This window comes from Cynocephalus volans, chromosome 9 (genome assembly GCF_027409185.1).
Source record: "Cynocephalus volans isolate mCynVol1 chromosome 9, mCynVol1.pri, whole genome shotgun sequence".
NCBI classification, from domain to species: Eukaryota; Metazoa; Chordata; class Mammalia; order Dermoptera; family Cynocephalidae; genus Cynocephalus; species Cynocephalus volans.
The window spans coordinates 73774286-73794113 of record NC_084468.1 but is presented as its reverse complement, the minus strand read 5'-3'; the positions used below and the strand labels follow the sequence as shown (position 1 = coordinate 73794113).

The following is a 19828-nucleotide window of genomic DNA, read 5'->3' as shown; positions in this document are numbered from 1 at the left end:
GCACATGCCCAAATAAGAAAGTCATCCTCAGAGAATAAGAAGTTTTACATATTTACTGATGTCACTCTCAAACAATTTGCATTCAGAGATACATCTTAAAATGAAAACAAAAAACCCTGTTGATCTTTTAAAATCTCTCCCTTTACTTTTGAGTCATTTAATAAGATATCACCATACATATTCTCTAAGATGTTCCTCTCTTTTTCCTAACAGCAAAAGCCATTCCAGCACTGTCTTCAGCGTGATCTTGATATTGTTTTCTGCAGTCGTTTTCTTTTTTCTTGGGCCTAGTGGGACACAAATTTCCACCTGTCTGGTGCTGAAGGGTGGAAAACCTCCTGTTAGTATCTTGGCTTCTCAGCTTTTTCTGAAACAATAGCAAAGTGGTTATGTGAAAGTGACCCTGCCTCTGCCACTTCACTAGCTGGTGACCTAGGGCAAGTTACTTTAGCTTGAAGCTTTAGCCACTTTGTAAAATGAAGATAGTAATAGCCCCTACCTCACAGCATTGTTAAATTGAATTAAAGAATCCAAAAATAATGGATAGAATAAATGCTCAAAAAGTTAGCTGTTACGATTACTCTTTTGTGCATAGGGAATCTGCGTTTGTGGGATAGTGTGGAGCTATTGAGAAGCACTTATAGGGTAGAATTATATTTTAAAGTGTTCTCTGAATTAAGGAAAATGGTAGGTGAGGTGGGGGCTTCACCCATGATAGACTAAGCCATGGATTAAAAAATAGGCAAAGAGTGACATCTTCCTCCACTCACATGAAGGAAAGAATGGTGAGAGGAGGGAAAGAAGACTGATAGTAAGAAGGTAGTCTTCATATTTGATTAATTTTTTACTGACTGCCAGCTTCGAGCTAGCACACAGATTATAATGGTGAATGAAACAAGCAAAAAGCAGTTAAGCAAGCTATTAGATTCAGAATACACAGTTCTGTGATAGACGTGAACATGATGATTAATAAAGAGTATCAGACTGGAGGTAGTTACTTTCAATAGGGGCCCTCCTCTGAGAAGAAGATAAGAAATAGCTGGGGGGTGGGGGAAACAGGACAAGAGCATTATAGAGATGAGGCCCCACATGCACAAAAGGCCTTCTATCCTAAAAATCTTGAGATGTTCATGAACTACAAGGCAAGCCGGTATTGCTGGAACATGGTGAGGTGGGGGTGATGGGGGTTCGTGGAGGGGTGGAGTGGAGGGGTGTCCTGCAGGGTGGTGAGGCTGGACTTGAAGTCTGGATGACACTTGGGGGCTTGGGGGCTGTTGAAGGCTTTACACAGCCAACAACTTGGTTTAGCTTATTTAAAAATGATCTTTCTGGAATTTTGGAGGAAAATGGATTCCAGAAGGGTCGGTGCAGAATTGCAGGGGAGAGATGACATGGCCTACATGTAAATGAAAAGACAAAAGATGGAGAGAAGAAAACAGAGTGGAGATGTATTTTGGAAACAGAATCAGCACCACTGGTTGATGGATGTGAAGTGTGAGGAATAGGGAGGCAGGATTCAAGAGTGATGTCATGAGTCACGGCAAGTTCTGAGCTTTTCATTCAATTAGATGCATATTGACCATGTGGAGAAGGAAACACATAGATGAGGTCTGGACAGACAAATGATCAAGGCCCAGGCGCTAGGGAAGCAGGAACGAGGGAGGCAAGCAAGCGAGAGCCAGGTGGGGAGGCTGAGCAGTTCTCCTGGCCCGAAGCTAGAAACGGGGCAGTAGCCACCTTAAGAAAATCAGTCAACAGAGCAAGTCAGGTGTGTCATGGTGTCTTAATGATCCTTTTATTTTCAAGGCGTTCATAACATCAAAAGGCAATCCATGGTCTTCCCAGGCTAGAGCTCGGGCATCCCCCCTAGGGCTAAAGTAGACAGCAGGCAGCAGGCAAGAGAATTATTGAAAATTAAAGAATGAGGCTTTTTAAGAAGCATGCCTGGTCTTGTGCTACCTGCAGCTGACTCAACCAGTGGGAGAAAACTTTATAACTTAAAAAATAAAAACGGTGCCAAGACAATTCAATGGGGAAATATACTGTGTTCAACACATGGTGCTGTAACAACTGGATATCCACATGTAGAAGAATGCAGTTGGACTCTTTTCTTACACCATACACAAAAACCCTCACTCAAAATGAATCATAGACGTAAGTGTAAGAGCTAAACTATAAAACTCTTAGAAGACGACATAGGAATAAACCTTTATGACCCTGAGTTAGGCAAAGTTTTCTCAGACATGACACAAAGTAGCCAAAGAAAAAAATAAATTGGATTTCATCAAAATTAAAAACTTGTGCTCAAGGACACTATCAATAAAGTAAAAGAACAAACCATGGGATGAGAGAAAATATTTGTAAGTTACGTATCTGATAAGAGGCTTGTATCCAGAATATACAAAGACCTCTTGTAACTTAACAATAAAAAACAAATAACCCAGTTGAAAAACAGTCTAAAGATTAGAAAAGATATATCTCCAGAGCAGATAGACAAATGGCCAAAAGCACATGAAAAGATACTCAATATCAGTTAGTGTTAGGGAAATGCAAATAAATCACAATGAGATACCACTTCACACCCACTAGAGTGGCTATCATCAAAAAGATAGATAAGAAGTGTTGGTGAGGATATGGAGAAATAGAAAACCTCAAATATTGCTGATGGGTATGTAAAATCATGCAGTCACATTGGAAACAGTTTGTCAGTGCCTCAGAATGTTAAACATGGAGTTACACGATGACATAGCAATTCTACTCCTAGTTATATCCCCAAAAGAATTGAAAACATACGTCCACAAAAAACTAATGTCTATGAATGTCTATTGCAGTACTATGCTAGCCAAAAAATAGAAAAAGCCAAATGTCCACCAATGGATGAATGAATAAATAAAAGTGGTATGTCAATACAATGGAATATTATTCATCAATAAAAAGGAATGAATGCATGATACATACCAGACCGTGGTTGAACCTAGAAAAAACATTATGTGAAGTGAAAGAAGCCCGTCATAAAGACCATACATTGTATGATTCCATTTACATAAAATTTCCTGAATAGGCAAATCTACGCAGATAGGAAGTAGATTAGTGCTTATCCAATGCTCAGGGCTTAGGCAAAACGGGGAGTGACTGCTAATGGGTATGAGGTTTCTTTTCGTGGGGTGACAAACATGTTCTACAACTGATGACGGTGATGGTGGCACAATACTGTGAATATACCAAAAACCACTGAATCATGCACTTTAAATGGGTTAATTATAAGACATATAACATATCTCAATAAAGTTGATAAAAAATAAAACCAAAATGATTTCTGATAAAACAGCAAAACAAGTTAATTAATGGTATGTTTATCCTCACTGAGGTTTATATAAAATAATATACTGCCTTTTAAACAAGCCCTCTATTTTGTTGCTGTACATTAATTTGCCCATTGACAAGGAAGATGTTCAAGAAACATTATCCTCCATACTGAAATTTTCCCAACAATAAGTAGTTGGCATAAGAAGGTGGCTCACATCATGCTGTTGGATAAATACTTGTCCTCATTTTTCCTTCTCCGTGATGTTTTAACTTCTTTTGATTCATTTCTTGAAGTGACATTCCATTACATTATTTACATTCTTATTTTTAATACATTTATTTATATAGCCCTAACAAACTACTAAAAAGACTATAAAGTTCTTTCTTTCTTAAAGAACTTTTTAAAATTTCTTTTTAAAATTTTTATTGAAATGTAATTAATGATACATATTTCTGGGATACAGAATTGAATATCCATACCTGTAAACAATGTGTGATGATCAAATTGGAACAATTAGCATATTCATCATAATAAAACTTAATCATTTCTTTGTGAGGAGGACATCCCATCTCTTCTCTTCCAGCTGTTCAATAATATGCAGTAAATTAATGTTAATTATGTATGCCCAGCTCAACTGTACACCAATAGAGCTTATTTTTCCTATCGAACTGTTTTGTGTCCATTAAACAATTTCTCTCTATCCCTCCTCCTCCTCCCCTTTCCCCCTGTATTTTTTCCTATCACTCCACACTCTGCCACATTGACAATGAACCTCATGACAATGACATATGTATACAGAGCAGTCAGGGGAGGGAAGGCTTTCTAACCTTCCACCTGCCTTGGGACGCAGCTACAACCACTACATCTGGGCCACTCCACAGGTGTGCAGGTGTGAGGCCTACATCTATGACAGTGTATGGATGAGACAAAAGAATAGACAAACTTAGTTAAATATTACTGTTTAGAGTAAGCGACTGCTCAAATTCTAGTATAAACATTGAACATTAATTCATAGGAAAACTTTCTGATGTCAAATATTAAAACAGTTTCCTATGAACACAACATGTAAAAATAACAGGAACTTTTCATCATTAAATTATATTGATAGCTAATTAGAGACACCGCATTCCAGAGATCTCTTAAGGTCTCATCAATATGTTTACCACTATGTGTTATAGTTTCTATATAATGTACTTGACAAGTATCAGTAAATGCCAAGAAGCTACTCTATTGTTATTTTTATAAAACAGAAAGTATTAACTCTAATTTGGAACATATTTTGAGTTCAGTCTTTTTGAAAGTAGAATATATTATTCATATTGTAAAGGAGATTTATTTCTTTTAAATCTTGTTAAAATGATCAGAAAAAAAATTATATTCACCCATTTGATTTTGTTATGTGCAATTTAAAGCAAAAATTTGATTTTATTAGGTGAACCTTAGGGTCCTATTTAGAAGTAACTTTCAATATTTATTTTGGCCAAAGAATACTAGAGATTTGTTTTGCTGAAAGGGTATGACTCTAATTGTTAATTGCTTCAGAGATGTATTGCGCTTGCTATAGCTCCAGCCCACCTTGGCAGACAGATTATTCACACAGGGATCAGTCTCCTATGTCATGGAAGCTGAGCTGCTATGTGTGAGCCCCTTTCCTTCCTTTCACTGTGGATCCTTTACACTGACAAATTTCAGTACAATTTCTTTACATTGGTGGTGGGTGCCAAGATCTATGCTCTTTCATATTTTCAAAGAAGAAACCTAAAGGTGAGTATGAATTTGCAAATGCCATGAAATTGAAAGCATGTAAAACTCCAATGTTCAAATAGATGAAAAAGTGAAATATTGTCATCTCCTTGCTGTTCCCAATTATTTTCAGCAGCAAGAAGATGGTAATATTGCACTTTGAAGGAGCTAGTCCTTTCAACCATGATTAACATACTGAGCCATTGTACCTGGCTCTTTCTGTGTAATGAAGTCAGTGACCATTAGACTGAGCACACAACCAGTTTGCTGCCTACAGTTTCTCATGCATAATTAGTTCCATCAGTAGTAGTCCCCTCAGTAGTATCAGTGATGCCCTTGAGGCTTAGTGTTCCAGACAACTAATGAAATGGCACCACTGGCTTCCAGGAATTGCAGGAGGAGACATTCATCTTTTAAAAAGCAGCAATCAAATCCACAAGGGTCCACAGGTTAATGATGGGCAGAAGGGATGAATTTATCATTTAGGTACCAGTTCACATTGACTGAGGAGAGGGGTCATTTAAGGCTCAGATCTGGACTTTCAGCAGGAAGGAACACAGTCACATGCAAACCAAATAAAAACTAATCAATTTTTTTGCACCGGCACACAGATCATCACATTCTTTCTCCAATTGAGTGTTTTCACACCAATTGATTTTCACACATCAACATGGGGAAAATGATGGAGAAGGATGCATAAAATTAATTTGCTTTTTTTTTAAACAAAAATGCTAATTTACTTACACCTGTAAGCATATAGGAATAACACAATATAGAAGTCAAGTCACATAACAAAATGGAAACAGTACAATCAACAGATTACAATTCCTGAAAAGGTGGGAGTGGATACAATTCAAAGGCAGACTAAGGACTGGATTCAGGAAGGAAAAGAGACAGTTTCTCTCTTGTAATAGAGGAAGAGAGGGCAAATAACAGATTTAAGTAGTTTTGTTACATGTGGTATCAGAAAAGTGGGGAATATCCATCAAATTAAGTTGGCGATATGGTTAAGTGGGAGGGAGAGGGTGATCAAAAGTAAAATACAAAATAAATCAACTATTCAAATAATAAGTGATTTGCCTCAGTTATATCCATAGTGAAACAAATTGTCTTTCAATCAAAGAAGCCATTATGACAAATCACAGCCCACAGATTACAGCCAAATAACCCCCAAGCACAGTTCTGTCATTATCTCCTCTGTGATTCCTGTAAGCAAGTGACACATCAGAAGTAATGAGTCATGAGAAAGGCGATGTGATTGGTACTGAAGAAATGAACCCTACATCATGTCATGCCCTTGCACTAATTGTTTTCCAGAAGTCTTAATTGCCTGTCTCGACACCCCTTGCGCCTCTACACCCTGAATAACAAGTTGGTAATTCACTACAGAAGGCCTGGACAATGGCATGAGATGTATCAAGAGCTTCCTTTGGCTTTGGCTTTCTGCCCCTGACTAGACACATCACAGTAGTATTTAATGCATTCGTGTACCTTCTGGAAAGGAGTTCGTCCCCAAATAAAGTTAGCCTTGACTTAAAAGGAAAAAAAATAAAATAAAATAACCAACCAAACAAAACCCAAGATCAATACTAAAGCTGGATGTCCAGTCTATTTCCTTAGGCATAGTGTTCAAAACAAAACAAAATGAAACAAAAACGTAGGAATAAAATTAAGGAGACTTCTAAATCCAAGGTCAATTTGCAGAATAGAGTGACTAGATACAAAATATTTTTTCTTTCCTTGGGCAGTCTCTATTTCTATTACATATGTCCTTGGTTAATACTTTGGTTGCTAAATCATTCAGCATTCTCAATATTTACGAAAGGAGTAGGTAGAGTTCTGCATGGTAACGTGATATACATATAACAAACTCTGAATTTTTGCTTCTTTCTTGGAGGAGTAGAATGGAGTTAAAGCAGTCAGTAACAAACACAAGAGAGAGTTTGCCCCTTAAAATAAGAAGCCTCTAGAAGAACAGTTAGGTCTCACATCCTCTTTTAATCTGTTATGGACTGAGTTGTGTTTCCCCAAAATACATATGTTGAAGTCCTAACCTCCAGTACCTCAGAAGGTGACCCCATCTGGAGATACGGTCTGTAAAGAGGTAATTAAGTTAAAATGAGGTTATTAGGGTGGGCCAATATAACTGGTGCCCTTATGAGAAGAATTTAGTACATGGAAGGGCACAGAGGAAAGACCATGTGAAAATACAGGGAGAAGGTGGCATCTACAAGCGAAGGAGAGAGGCCGCAGAAGAAACCAACCCTGCCCTCACCTTGAACTTGGACTTCTAGCTTCAGAATTGTGAGAAAATAAATTTCCTCTTAGTAAAAATGAAGTCTCTATTTTCAAGAGCTTCCAATCTAGTAGGAACGAAAGAGAAGACAGACAATTCAAGAAATATGAGTATTAAGAAGAGAGGAAGGAAATGCAGAATATACAGACTTTTAAACTCATAACCTTATTTTTTCTTGTCATCCTTATTTCTCTTCACTTTTGTATATTTAGCCTCTGTGGGGTCTAGATAATAAACCCATCCATATTCTCTTTGATATAAGTAGGCTGGACATGTGGCGGTTTTGTGGACACAGGTGGGTATGAAGACTGGTTTTAGCATTTATTAGAAATGTGAATCTGTATCACTGTTTCCCAATGAAGAGAATGATATACCTTGCAAGTATAGTCATATTAAATGAGTCATAAAGCCCAACATGCATCAGTTCAGGGCCTGACACATATTTCAGTAAACACTAAGTAGGAATATTAAGGGAGTGTTTCTCATACTGATGCTAAAGGAAAACTGGTGGGGGTAGGAGCTAGGAGATGTTAACAGATGAGTAGTGGGGGAAATAAACTACCCCTCTGAGAACATAATTTTTTTAGGTATAAAGTATTGTCATTTTCTGTGAGATACTTAGAGCTTTAAGATGCTAGTGTACATTGTAAAAAGGAGAGTTTAGAAGATACTTCAAGCTTACTTGATCTTGCAAGGGACGCTCCTATCTCAGAATACTCATGAATAGCTCCCTGAACTTGTGTGGACTGAACAAAGCATGGGAAATCTTTTTAATTCCTGGCACACTCAATCTCCTATTAATGATATTCATTACTTAAAAAGTCACATAAGAGATTTCAGTTCTGGTGAGAATCTAGAATTCTAAATGAGCTAAGACAGGGTTTAAAAGAGAGAATTTCAGTTTGATCACTAATGCTTTTTTAGGTTCATCATCATTTTTTTTTTTAAAGTATTATTCAGAGATGGAGCTTCTAAATAAAAATGTTGGCAAATAGTTCCTGAATACTGATTTTGAGGCAGTTGGTGGTGCCACGGCCTGGGGAGACAGACTGTCTCAGAGTTCTAATTCTGGCACTGGTGGCACCAGTGGGGATTAGTGATTTATATTAGTATCTTCAGCCTCCTTTTCATAGGTTTGCTTTTTTTATCTAGCACAGGGGTCAGCAAGATATTACCCAATGGCCAAATCTGGCCCACTGTCTATTTTTTACATTTTTAAGTGGTTGGAAAAAAATCAAAAGAAGAGTAATATTTTTTGACATTTGCAAATTATATAAAAACCACATTTCAGTGTCCATAAATAAAGTTTTATTGGCATACAGCCTCGGCAGAGCTGAGAGGAGACCTTATGACCCGAAAAGCCTAAAATATTTACTCTCTGGTCCTTTCCAGAAAACGTTTGCTGGCTTCTGATCTAGCATATAGTGATGGTGAACGGATCAACATGTTTACAAATACTGGAAGAGAATACTCCTCATGCAGGCACTTCTCATAGATGGATCATCTGACCACACTCCGTCGGTTCATAAATGCCCCAAATGCCTGTTGGTTGAAATGACAGTAGCCAGAATTTCTAAGGACTCAAAACATTTTTAAAATGCTCTTTGTATAATGTTAATAGCCTCTTTCAAGAGTATATTTTAAAGTATTTTAAGTAGGAAGGGAATTTTGAAACAGAAATCCTCAAAACTTTTTTTAAAATAAAAGAATACATAGCGGCTAAAACATGCTGATTCTTCACCAATGCATTTATTTAATTCATATTCAGAGCAACTTGTGTATATAGAATTATGTTTTTGTACCATAAACAACTCCTACTCACATTCTCTAAATGATTTGCACACATTAACACTAAGCAAAAAAAAAATCCCCCCAAAACCACGAACTTCAGGGCTGCCTAGGGACTTAGGCAGACAAAAGAAGAGATTGTCAGTAGCTTTTGGATAACAAACAGAATTGCATGTATTTTAACTTACAGTACTAACACAAAAGAAAAAAAAAGTTAAAGGGAGTGTTGTAAAATTAAATGCCTTAGCAACATATTCAACTAAAAACTCAAGAAAATGACCAAGCTTTATGCTAATACACTATTAAAATATTCCTACGTTTTCAAATAAAATAGATGCCAAATACTGGCTTACATTTTTAAGTGATAGCAAGTTAATATACCCAATGACATTAAATGTTCAACCCAGAAAGAATGTCACAAATACAGACATGAATGATAAATTTTCATTGCTGATGTTACATAATTATCTCAAAAACTCAAAATTGGCCAAGATTTTTTCTTTCCCAGAGACACCCATGAATATCTCTCAGAACTATTTATTTCTCAGTTGGCCTATTACATAACACAGCTGCACTGACCATCTAAGTAGGTTTGGGTTTTGGTAAATTAAAAATTTTACAGCCTCCAGACCCATGAAATGTTCTATCCAGAAAATGTTCTTTTGTAAAGGCATGAAATGTCTATGGGGTTACACAATCATAGAACCAGAAGAAAGAACTGAATCAGAGAGGTAAAAGTCTAAACCTGACTAGTATACCAGGTAATTACAAATACATGAAATAGAAATTTGTCGTGTTTGTGCATGCTTGTACATTGATGAAATATAGATGCCCAGGAACATAAAGAAAAATAATTAAATATAGTGATAAAGAGGAAGGCTGTGAAATAGAGATAATGAAGTTTCTGGTCCCAAATTTAAACTATTCTTTTTTTATTGAAATATAATTGATAGCACATATCTGTGGGGTACAGTGTTGAATATCAATACCTGTTTGCAATATGTGATACTCAGATCAGGATAATTAGTATATTCAGCATTACACAATGCAATCATTTTTTGTGACCTTTTATCAATTTCTTGCTAAACCTCCTCCCCTGTTCCCACCTCTGGTGGGCTCAGTTCTCTGTTCTCTCCTTTTGAAAGTTCAATAAATTATTGTGATTGTTCTTTCTTGCTATTCTTGTGATCGATCTTTCTATTTATTTGTTTTTAGCTTCCACTTATGAGTGAGGACATAAGGTATTTCTCTTTCTGTGTCTGGCTCATTTTACTTAACATAATTCTCTCTGAGCTCACCCATGTTGCTGTGAATAGCAGAACTTCATTCTTTTGTATGGCAGTGTAGTATTCTATTGTGTGCATATACCACATTTTAAACTATTATTCTTAACTTGCAGTCCATGACTGAGTTTCAGGGAAGCTCTGAAGCACTCAAAAGTGTGTGTAATTTTGGTAGATATATGAATTTTTCTGGCAAAAGGATCAATAATATATTTGTTACATTCTCTAAGCATCCATGTCCTCTAAATTTTCACTTAGCTCTTATGAAATCCTTCTAGAAAATGATTAAAATGGAAACATTTTTTATTGAAATTTACAGAAGTAACATGTACTTGTTTGAGGGTATTGAAAATAATTAGCATAGTCATAGCTAAAGGCAGAGAATAAATAACACCTTATCCTTTTTTGAAGGGCCTAATTTTATTTCCAGGCAGATGAAAATCACTTCAGATTACCCTTCAACATTCCTCTTAGTCTCTCTGTTTTTATATCTCTCATTCCTCATTCCCTTTTCTGCTATGTCCACCTCTTCTTTTCTTCCCCTGGGGGAAGGAAGAGGATAAAAAGAAACTCTCCTACTTCTACTTACTATTGATTTGGGGCACTGGGCCAAGATGGGGCTTTGAGGGTCTGGAATATTGACAATTGCCCTTGAAACCCACAATGAGCCTTTGCTTGGTTGGTGGACTGAGTCCCAGCACATGATTAATATCCGGTGTGTGTGATGGTGAGCGGCAGTGAGTGACAGCTTGACTAGTGTGTGGAGGGAGTTTGTGAAGAAGCTCAGAACAATTTCAGCCACGTGTGTACTGTAATGAAGAGAACTGAACCTCAGAGTATAATCGTTTTCTGTGCGAAAAACATTCCACAGGCAGAATCCTCCTCGGCTACAGTTATTCACGTAAAAGTAAGACCACTGTTGGCAAGTGTGTTTTCCTCCCCACTTTTTCATGATGGTATAGTTGTGGCTTTAGAACATGCTTTCAAAAGCACCTTTATCCAGTACCGATTTTTATTACATATTTTATTATAAATAGTTGCAAATAAATGAAACTGCCTATTCTCAGCCTCAAGTGTCAAAGCTCTCATGCCTAATGGATGAGCTGAGAAGGATACCAGTCTATCCATTTCAGTTCCAAAAAACCCTTCATATTCATATTGCAGAAAGTAGGCTCCAGTCAAATATTCTAATAGCTCATTTTTTTAAGTTGATATATATATACATATACACACACACACACACACACATATGTGTGTGTGTGTGTGTGTATATGTATGTGTGTATATATATATATATAAAATTTTGTTTTGACCTCCTGGAAACTTACCTGTAAATCAGTGATGCTTAATTTTATATATACACACACACACATATATATAAATCACACACACACAGACGCCCACACACACATCCAACATATATTTACATTACATTCACTACGTGGTGTTAGCTTTTTAACCTTGATCAAATTACTTTTCTGTGTCTCAGTTTCTTCATCTGTAGAATGGAGATGATAATAATGCCTGTCTCACAGAGTTGTAATGAGGATTAAATGAAGCAATACATGTAGAGAGCCTGGAACACTGCCTGGGATATAGAAATCTACATAATCACACAGCTGTAGATACTATAATGGATACTATGGTGCTGTCTAGATCTCCAAAGACTGGTAAATTGGCTGTGAAGGGGCACAGAGCTCCTCATGGGAATTGTTCACTACTGCAGCAGGAAACTGCTTCACCTGAGTTTATCTGTCTCCAACCCCTGCATCAGTGACTGACATAGGAAAGAAAGGCTGGCCCCTCAGGGTGAAGCAGTCTTGAAGGGCATCCCTGCCTCCGAGCACCCCACGGGGTCGCTGAGACTAGCCGCGGTGGCATCTGCTTCCCCTGCCCATCCTACCTTCCTCACTCCCTCACAGATGAAATATCTCCAGAGAGCGCTGCCCGATAAGCATTCCTTTTTTTAATATACATATTTATTTTAAATTTGTATTGAATCAAATTGATTATACATATTTTTGGGGTTCAACATTGAGATATGTTGATCAAATCAATATTACTAGCATATATATTGTTACAAATTGTAATTATTCTTTATGCCCCTTGTTTAATCTCACCCCATCCCCCATCTCTCCCCCCTCCCCACTCTAATCACCCTAGATTCCCTCTCTCCTTCTGAAAGAATAATGGTTACTTTGTTGATTTGCTGCCTAGATGATCTGTCCAATGCTGAAAGGCATGATCAGGTCCCCCAATACTGTCATAGAGCAGAAGTATCTTCCATCACTATGAAATGGGCTCTTTGGAGATAGACATCCTCCTCCTTTATCTCTGCTGGTGACTCTCCTTATGTCAACTAACTCCAGTGGCTGGCGGACCATCTGTGTGGTGGTTGTGGCATCTAGCCTCCTTCACGGCGGCCATGGTTATCGTGGTGGCTGTGGTGGGCCACCCACATGGAGGAGATGTTTTTGGCCTGCTCCATGGTGCTGGCAGTGTGCCTGGTTGTGGAGAGTGTCTGATCCCTGGTTCCATGCCCTGGGCCCCCAAGTGGGTCCTGAGGTGCTGGCACAATGTGCCTGGTTGTCGGAGGGGGGTCCAGTCCCCAGCTTCTTACCCTGGGTCCGAGGCACTGGCACAGTGTGCCTGGTTGTAGGAGGGGGGACTGGTCCCCTTCTCCATGCCCCAGGTGCCAGAGCAGGCCCCAACGTGCTGGCACGGGGTGCCTAGTTGTGGGAGGGGGATCTGTTCCCCTTCCCCATGCCCTGGTTCCCAGGGCGGGCCCTGAGGCACTGGCTTGGTGTGCCTGTTTGTGGGAGGGAGGTCCGGTCCCCTTCTCCATGCTCCAGGTCCCCAAGCAGGCCCCGAAGCACTGGTGCAGCATGCCTGGTTGTGGGAGGCAGGTTCAGTCCCCTTCTCCATGCCCCAGGTCCCAGCGTGGGCCCTGTGGGAACTTCCTGTGGTAACCAGTACTTGAGCTGTGTGGTTAAGCTAAATTGCTGCTTTGCTGCTGTTTCCCTAGGGAAGACTTTTAAGCTCAGGGTTTAATGGTTGACCTTATAGGTACGTCCGGCTCTCCAGATACTCAGTGCACCTGGGTTGTGTAGAAACTGATCTGGGCTTGAGTTTTTTAATCGAACTGCACCCTATGCAATTTTACATTACTGACCAGACTCCTCTGAGTGGTCCTATGCTGATTGGGGGGTGGATTGGCTGTCCTTGCTGTGTCCCAGTGTTCTCCCAGTGGGCCCGTCTCCCCCACCGCCTGTGCTGCAAACACTTCGCATGGGACGGGCCCTGTGCTGGTCCCTTGTGATGACTCACCAGCCTCTGAGTGGCTCCCCTTTTTCAGCCGTTCTGGCTCCTTGCTCCTGCGTGGGTCCACGGGAACCCTGTTAGTGGTCTGCTGTCCTGGGGGCCACCAAAGTCCTCTTCTCCCCTTCTGCCTCCAAGTAATTCCATCTAAAGGGCACAGCTGTGGCTTCTGCCAGCTCCTGCTCCATGTGTTCCAGCATTAAAGCAGCCACAGCCCGAAACACTGAGAGTAGTTTTTTCTTTCTCTCATCATGGTTTCTCCCACCTTCATGAACTCCGTAGGTCTCTCCTCCTCTTCCCCTGAGCTCCAGCAACCCCAGCTTGGCTGATGTTACATTTTTATAGTTATAAATTCATTGATTTGTGGGAGAGAGTGACGCTGGGACGGTCTATTCTGCCATCTTGATGGGAGTCCTCCTGATAAGCATTCTAACACTGCTGTCGCTCAGGGCGTGTTTCCTGGGAATTCCATCTAAGATTATAGCTAGACATCGGTAAAAAGTTTCCTCCCCATTGTCCCGGAATTGCTGCTAAGGCCCCTACCTGAAGAAACAAATGCTAAAAGCCCGTGTTCTAAGTTGAAAAGATAAATGGAAGTACAGCTGAGCCACTTCCCTGCAGGACTTACGGACAGAAAGAATTTCTGAGAAGAAACTCAAACTCCGATTCCCTGACTATTATAAGGGAAGACTGGAAAAAAGAAGTACCACATGGAGGAAGCAGTTTCAACATAAATGCTATTTTTTTGAGAGGGAGGATTAGGATTTCTCCTAACCGTCAGAAAAAGCAGAAGAGCGCTGCTCAAAAATTTTGTTGTGTGGTGGAACAGTCACGCACCTTTCTCTAAGTTGGGGACTCACGATGGCTTCTGAAGCTTGGCTAGCCATTGACCTTGCTGGGCACTGAAGGTGATGACCAAGGAGAAAGGAGCAAGATGGGGTGAAACAGCCTGTATTTCCCTTACGTGTAGGCCAGGGTTCTTGAGTTTCCAGCACAAAGAAAGGACCTGGCCTTTGAGCCCTTTTGGTATATCCCACCCAACAGGACCACCCCCATGGTGGGATACTCCTGTCATGTGAAGTGGATTTCCAATTCCAGGGACATTGAAAAACTAGAAATGCACCCCATGAAAGAGTCAGCAATTGCAGAAGAATGTAACGACCAGTAAATGTTAAGGGGCTATACCCCAGCAATAGTATCTGTGTAGGAGGATTTCCACCTTCCTCTGTCATTTTGTCAGTCTCATCACCAGAAAGGCAGGCGAAAAAGTAGGAAAGGGAAGCTTGTGGATAGTTTCACTCCATGTCATACACTAGAGCCACACAGTGGCCTTTGCTGAATCCCAGCCAAGTGGAGGGCAGTTTCATGTGATTGAGATTCCCCTGTAAACCTGGTAAATATGTTCATCTTGATGAATGTTCATTCAGCACCTTGTGTTATACTATGCTAGGTGTTAGGGACACACTAATGAGCAGGAAGGATGTGGTTCCTAACTATATGGAGTTAGAGTCCATTGTCTCTTTTTCCTGTCTCTGTTTCTGAGTTATTTTCTTTTTCTCTCTCTGAGAGTCTATTTTCCCAAGAAAGTTAAGGCATCATTATTCCATTAATTACTGTTTATTATTTTTTTACAAACTTCACAAGGAAAACAGCCAGAACACATTTTGAGAAGCAAAGAGTCCAAATTCCTTTTTTTTCTTCCAGTACCATACGTTATAGATCTGCCAACATTCCTTTCTCAGCCGCATTTTCCCAAAGCTTAACACTTGGCCATAAACATTCACTCCAGTCTAAAATTTGGCATGTCTGACAGCAAAGTCTTCAAATTTGCCAATTTGGCTGTCATCTTTTTGAATAAGAAGTAAATAGGAAATAGGAAAAAAATTGGAATGAACTACTATAAATCACGGCATCATTCAGAGAGAGAATTCATTTTATGGGATACAGAATCCATAAGAAATTAACCCTAAATTACATTTTTTTTCAGATAGGTTTTTACAAAGTCATCTAAAAACCTACATGAAAATATGACATATAAACAAATGTAAATAAGTAATATACAAAGACCTAAGATGCTCAATTCCGTTGAAAATTCTTGCTTTTTCTTATTTGTACATGATTATTCCTTAGTTTCATAGGATATTTCAGACTAAAGCAAAAACAAAAAATAAAACAAAACAAAAAAGTCCTACTTATATATATATGACTATATATGGATATTTTATAAAGACATGCAGAACATATATGTGTAAACTGTACACTTACACACACATATGTGTATGTATGCGTATAGAGCTGGAATATATGGCAAAGAACTTGCTGGACATTTTTGTCAGTTTTGTTGGAAATCATTATGGGCAGATGAGATTAAAGGACTTAAAACACACCTGTTCATTGATACACCTTAGGTAGTTAGGCTTGAGGTATTTAAAAAGACAGATATGTTGGGTTTATATGCACAGCTTTTAGAACAGGTTTTCAGAAGTGGCAGTCGAGAGAATTCCACAAAGAAAGCCAATGTAGAATAAGTACGTGTTAAAAGGATCTCCTGCCAGGTAAGCTTACAGAGGGTTCTGAATAAGGCACCAACCACATTTCTGCAATCTTTCCTTCCTCCAACATGGTCCAACAAATGAAAACACTATGTGCGACTTCCCAGATTCCTGTGCCAAACTATCACGCAATTTGGAAAAACTGTCAAATATCATCTTGTCATTACCATTTGCAAAGATAAACCAAGCATTATGCTATCCCCAAATAATCCTTATTTTGCAAAAATTGATAAAAATCCTGTGATACAGATCCCCACGTTCTCATACAAATACAGAAACATTTTCCTGCAAGTGCTGATCTGATGTGAGGGGCACACCAATAAAGACCTGGTGACTGAGATTAACGACACAGACATTGGGTTTTCAATGTAGCTATGTGTGTTACCAGCCATTCTTCAAAGAAGCATCTGGCACAATTCTCTTTACATTCCCTAAGATGATTCAGAATCACAGAATCTAACTTAGAAGCTATCATATATTGTCTTAATTCAGGAAGCATCTCTTCAAACAAGCTATGGGCATATCGTGTTTACTTCCATAATATCAACAGCAAACCTGAATTTCCTTCAGAATTTTTTTCTGAAAAGACAACCATGAGATTCTGTATTACACAGTCTTAAACTTCTCAAGCTTTGCCCATCAGAAGCCATTATATCATAGGCACTGCCTGTGAAACATATGCCCTTAACACAACAATGCTGGAGGGGAGATTTTATCCATGGGCTTAAAGATTTTATTCCTGGGCTTAAAGACACAGCGATCACCAAAGCAATCTTGAGAGTATCCATCTATATTACATCAGGTCTTCTTCACCAAAAGATGAAATCCCTATGCAATGAGCAGACTAAATGGGAAAGTCATCTGGTATCAGAGATAAAGAGTCAAAGCCATGAGTCTAATACCATGATGGTTTAAAAGCCAACAGGCACTAACATTTGAGAATAAATAGGGAAATAAATTTCCTCTACTGATACTTCAAAGAGGTTGCAACATCTGGAATCTGGTTCCATACAAGGTATTCCACTAAGAAGTAAGAATAAAAGGATTTTAATAGGGCAAACAAGATTCAGGTTTCTTACAAATGTTCTCCCTGGGGGGAAACAAATAACACAATGCATCTGACTAACCCTTCTGCACTTCAGCTGCATTAATTAACATTTAGTCATGGATCCCATCGCCAGCCAGATGAACTCAGTGTTACAGCTGTTTTCACTGAGGGGGAAAATATGCTTTCACATTTTAGATTCCCAGCATTTATAAATCTGGGAAAAGTGTTTTATTGACTGCCTTTGTGCTAGCCTTTTTACATGAATTACATATTACTCACCCAAATAAATTCACACCTACCCTAGACGATGATTAAATCAGTATCAGTATCACATACACTGGGTCAGCCAGAGCCAATACTATAAAAACCACATTCTTAACTTCCTTTTTCTTACATCAAGGGATAAGGAAAAGCTGAAGAACTGGTCAAAGAAGTAGATCATGGCCTTGGAGAAACTGTTGCTGTGTTAAACAAAGATATAAATGGCAAACAGGTAAACTAAGAGGAATGGGTGCAGATGAGTAGGAAAAACGAACAGATGTTGCAGAAATTTAACTGCAGGATCTGATGACTTGGCGGAGACATCCTCAACTCTGCAAGCCAAACATGTGGAAGTGGTTGGCTGGGAGGAAAGTTGAGGCCAAAAACTGAAATACTTGGTCAGTCATTGAAAAAGCGTTTTTGTTTTGTTTCGTTTTTACAGCAAAAGCTCCTTTCAGATGCAATTTTATAAGGAAATATGTTAGGGAATCAGCTGGCAAAGCAATCTACCTATAACACCTTGTCAAATTTCATGTCACAAGAGCACTGTAAAATCAAATTAGTTTTCAGTAGTCCCTTACAAGTGCTGTGCTGTGACTTTTGGTCAACTCTGGAGTCTTGACGACAAGTGGAAATCCAATACTCAATGTACCCATGAGTCTCCATGTGTGCGCACATTTATTGCTGCCAGCGTACAAACCTGAAGTCATTATCTGTATAAGCACTAATCAAATTTGATACTTGCCTCCTCAAGTTAATTTTCTCAGTCATGACTCAAGAAGAATAAAACCCGTCTGACTTGTCTCTGCCATGACCAACATGGGATGGCAATAATTTAATCAACCCAGAAAAATATCTTACCTGGAACTACTTCAAAAAGAAATTTTCCTGGGTTCTCTTCATTGCAGGGATGTTCAAGGACTTTATTTCCAGGTAGAAAAATAGTACCCTGTGAATACAAATGCCCAAAATATCAGCATCATCAGATAGCAAACATCACATCATTATCAGCATCATCATCAGTAAACATCCAAGGTGCACCTGTAACCCAGTATATGGTAATATGCACTGGACTCCTTTCTATTCCTGTGATATATGTATTTGGCCTTCTTCTGGCTTCCTGGCATACAACTCCTAAAATTCTTGGAATCCTTAAAGTGACAAGTATCTTTTTTGTATCCTACTGAGTTGACTGATGGCTGGCAGCCCTTAGGAAGCTTCAGGATGGGAGCTGGTCACAGGAAAGACCAAGGTAGGATTAGAGGGGTAGAACTGTTCAGCCCCACCTCCCAACTTCCAGGGAAGGTAGAGGGCTGAAGGTTAAGTTGATCACCAATGGCCAATGATTAATCAATAATGCTATGAGCTAAAGCCTCCATAAAAACCTAAAGGGTTGGGTTTGGAGAGCTTCTGGAGAGCAAATGTGGAGGTTTACACTCCCACGTGCGGGGGGGGGAGGGGCACCCCAACTCCACAGGGACAGAGGTCCTGTGCTAAGGAACCCTTCCAGACCTCATCCTGTGTATCTCTTCATCTGGCTGTTTATTTGCATCCTTTATAATATCTTTTTCAATAAACTGGTAAATGTAAGTAAATGTTTCCCCGAGTTTTGTGAGGCACTCTAGAAAATTAATCAAACCTGAGGTTGGGGCTGTGGAAACCCTGATTTATCACTGTTTGGTTGGAAGTTCCAGAGGCCTGGACTCGTGACTGGCATCAGAAGTGCGGGGGGTGCAAGTTTTGGGGACTGAGCCCTTATCCTGTGAGATCTAACACCACTTCCAGCTAGTGGCGGAATTGAATTAAAGGGCACCCAGCTGGTGTGTGCTACTGAATGAATTGCTTGATGTGGAGGAGGGGAACCCCACACACATTTGGTCTCAGTCTTCTGTGTTGATTGTGGTGTGAGAGCAAAGGAAAAACAGTTTTGGGGTTTGTTTTTTTTTTCCACTCAATTCCCAGTAATCAAAAATCATGTACCACCAGAATCATATTCATTCAACATTTAATAAATATTTGTTGAGCATCTAATATGTATAAGACACTGCATTAGCTGCTAGATTCATTAACACCAACTTATTAAACACATTCTGTGTGCTGGAAATTTTACTGAACATACTACTACAAGCATCATATTATTTGTTAGAATAATTTTATGAAGTAGGTATTATTTTCCCTATTTTATAGCTATGAAAACAAGACAGAGACATTAAATAACTTAGCCAAAGTTGT

At 39.2% G+C, this 19828-nt stretch overlaps 1 protein-coding gene across 3 annotated transcripts in view; it reads right to left on the bottom strand.

Annotated features, from left to right (window-relative positions):
• Nucleotides 1-19828, bottom strand: part of ARHGAP24 (Rho GTPase activating protein 24) — a 710372-nt gene that overhangs the window by 238300 nt on the left and 452244 nt on the right. For all 3 annotated transcript variants that reach the window (XM_063107675.1, XM_063107673.1, XM_063107674.1), the window contains one exon: nucleotides 18458-18545. In XM_063107675.1, the coding sequence (XP_062963745.1) occupies nucleotides 18458-18545 (88 nt within the window). The remainder of the gene's footprint in view (nucleotides 1-18457; nucleotides 18546-19828) is intronic.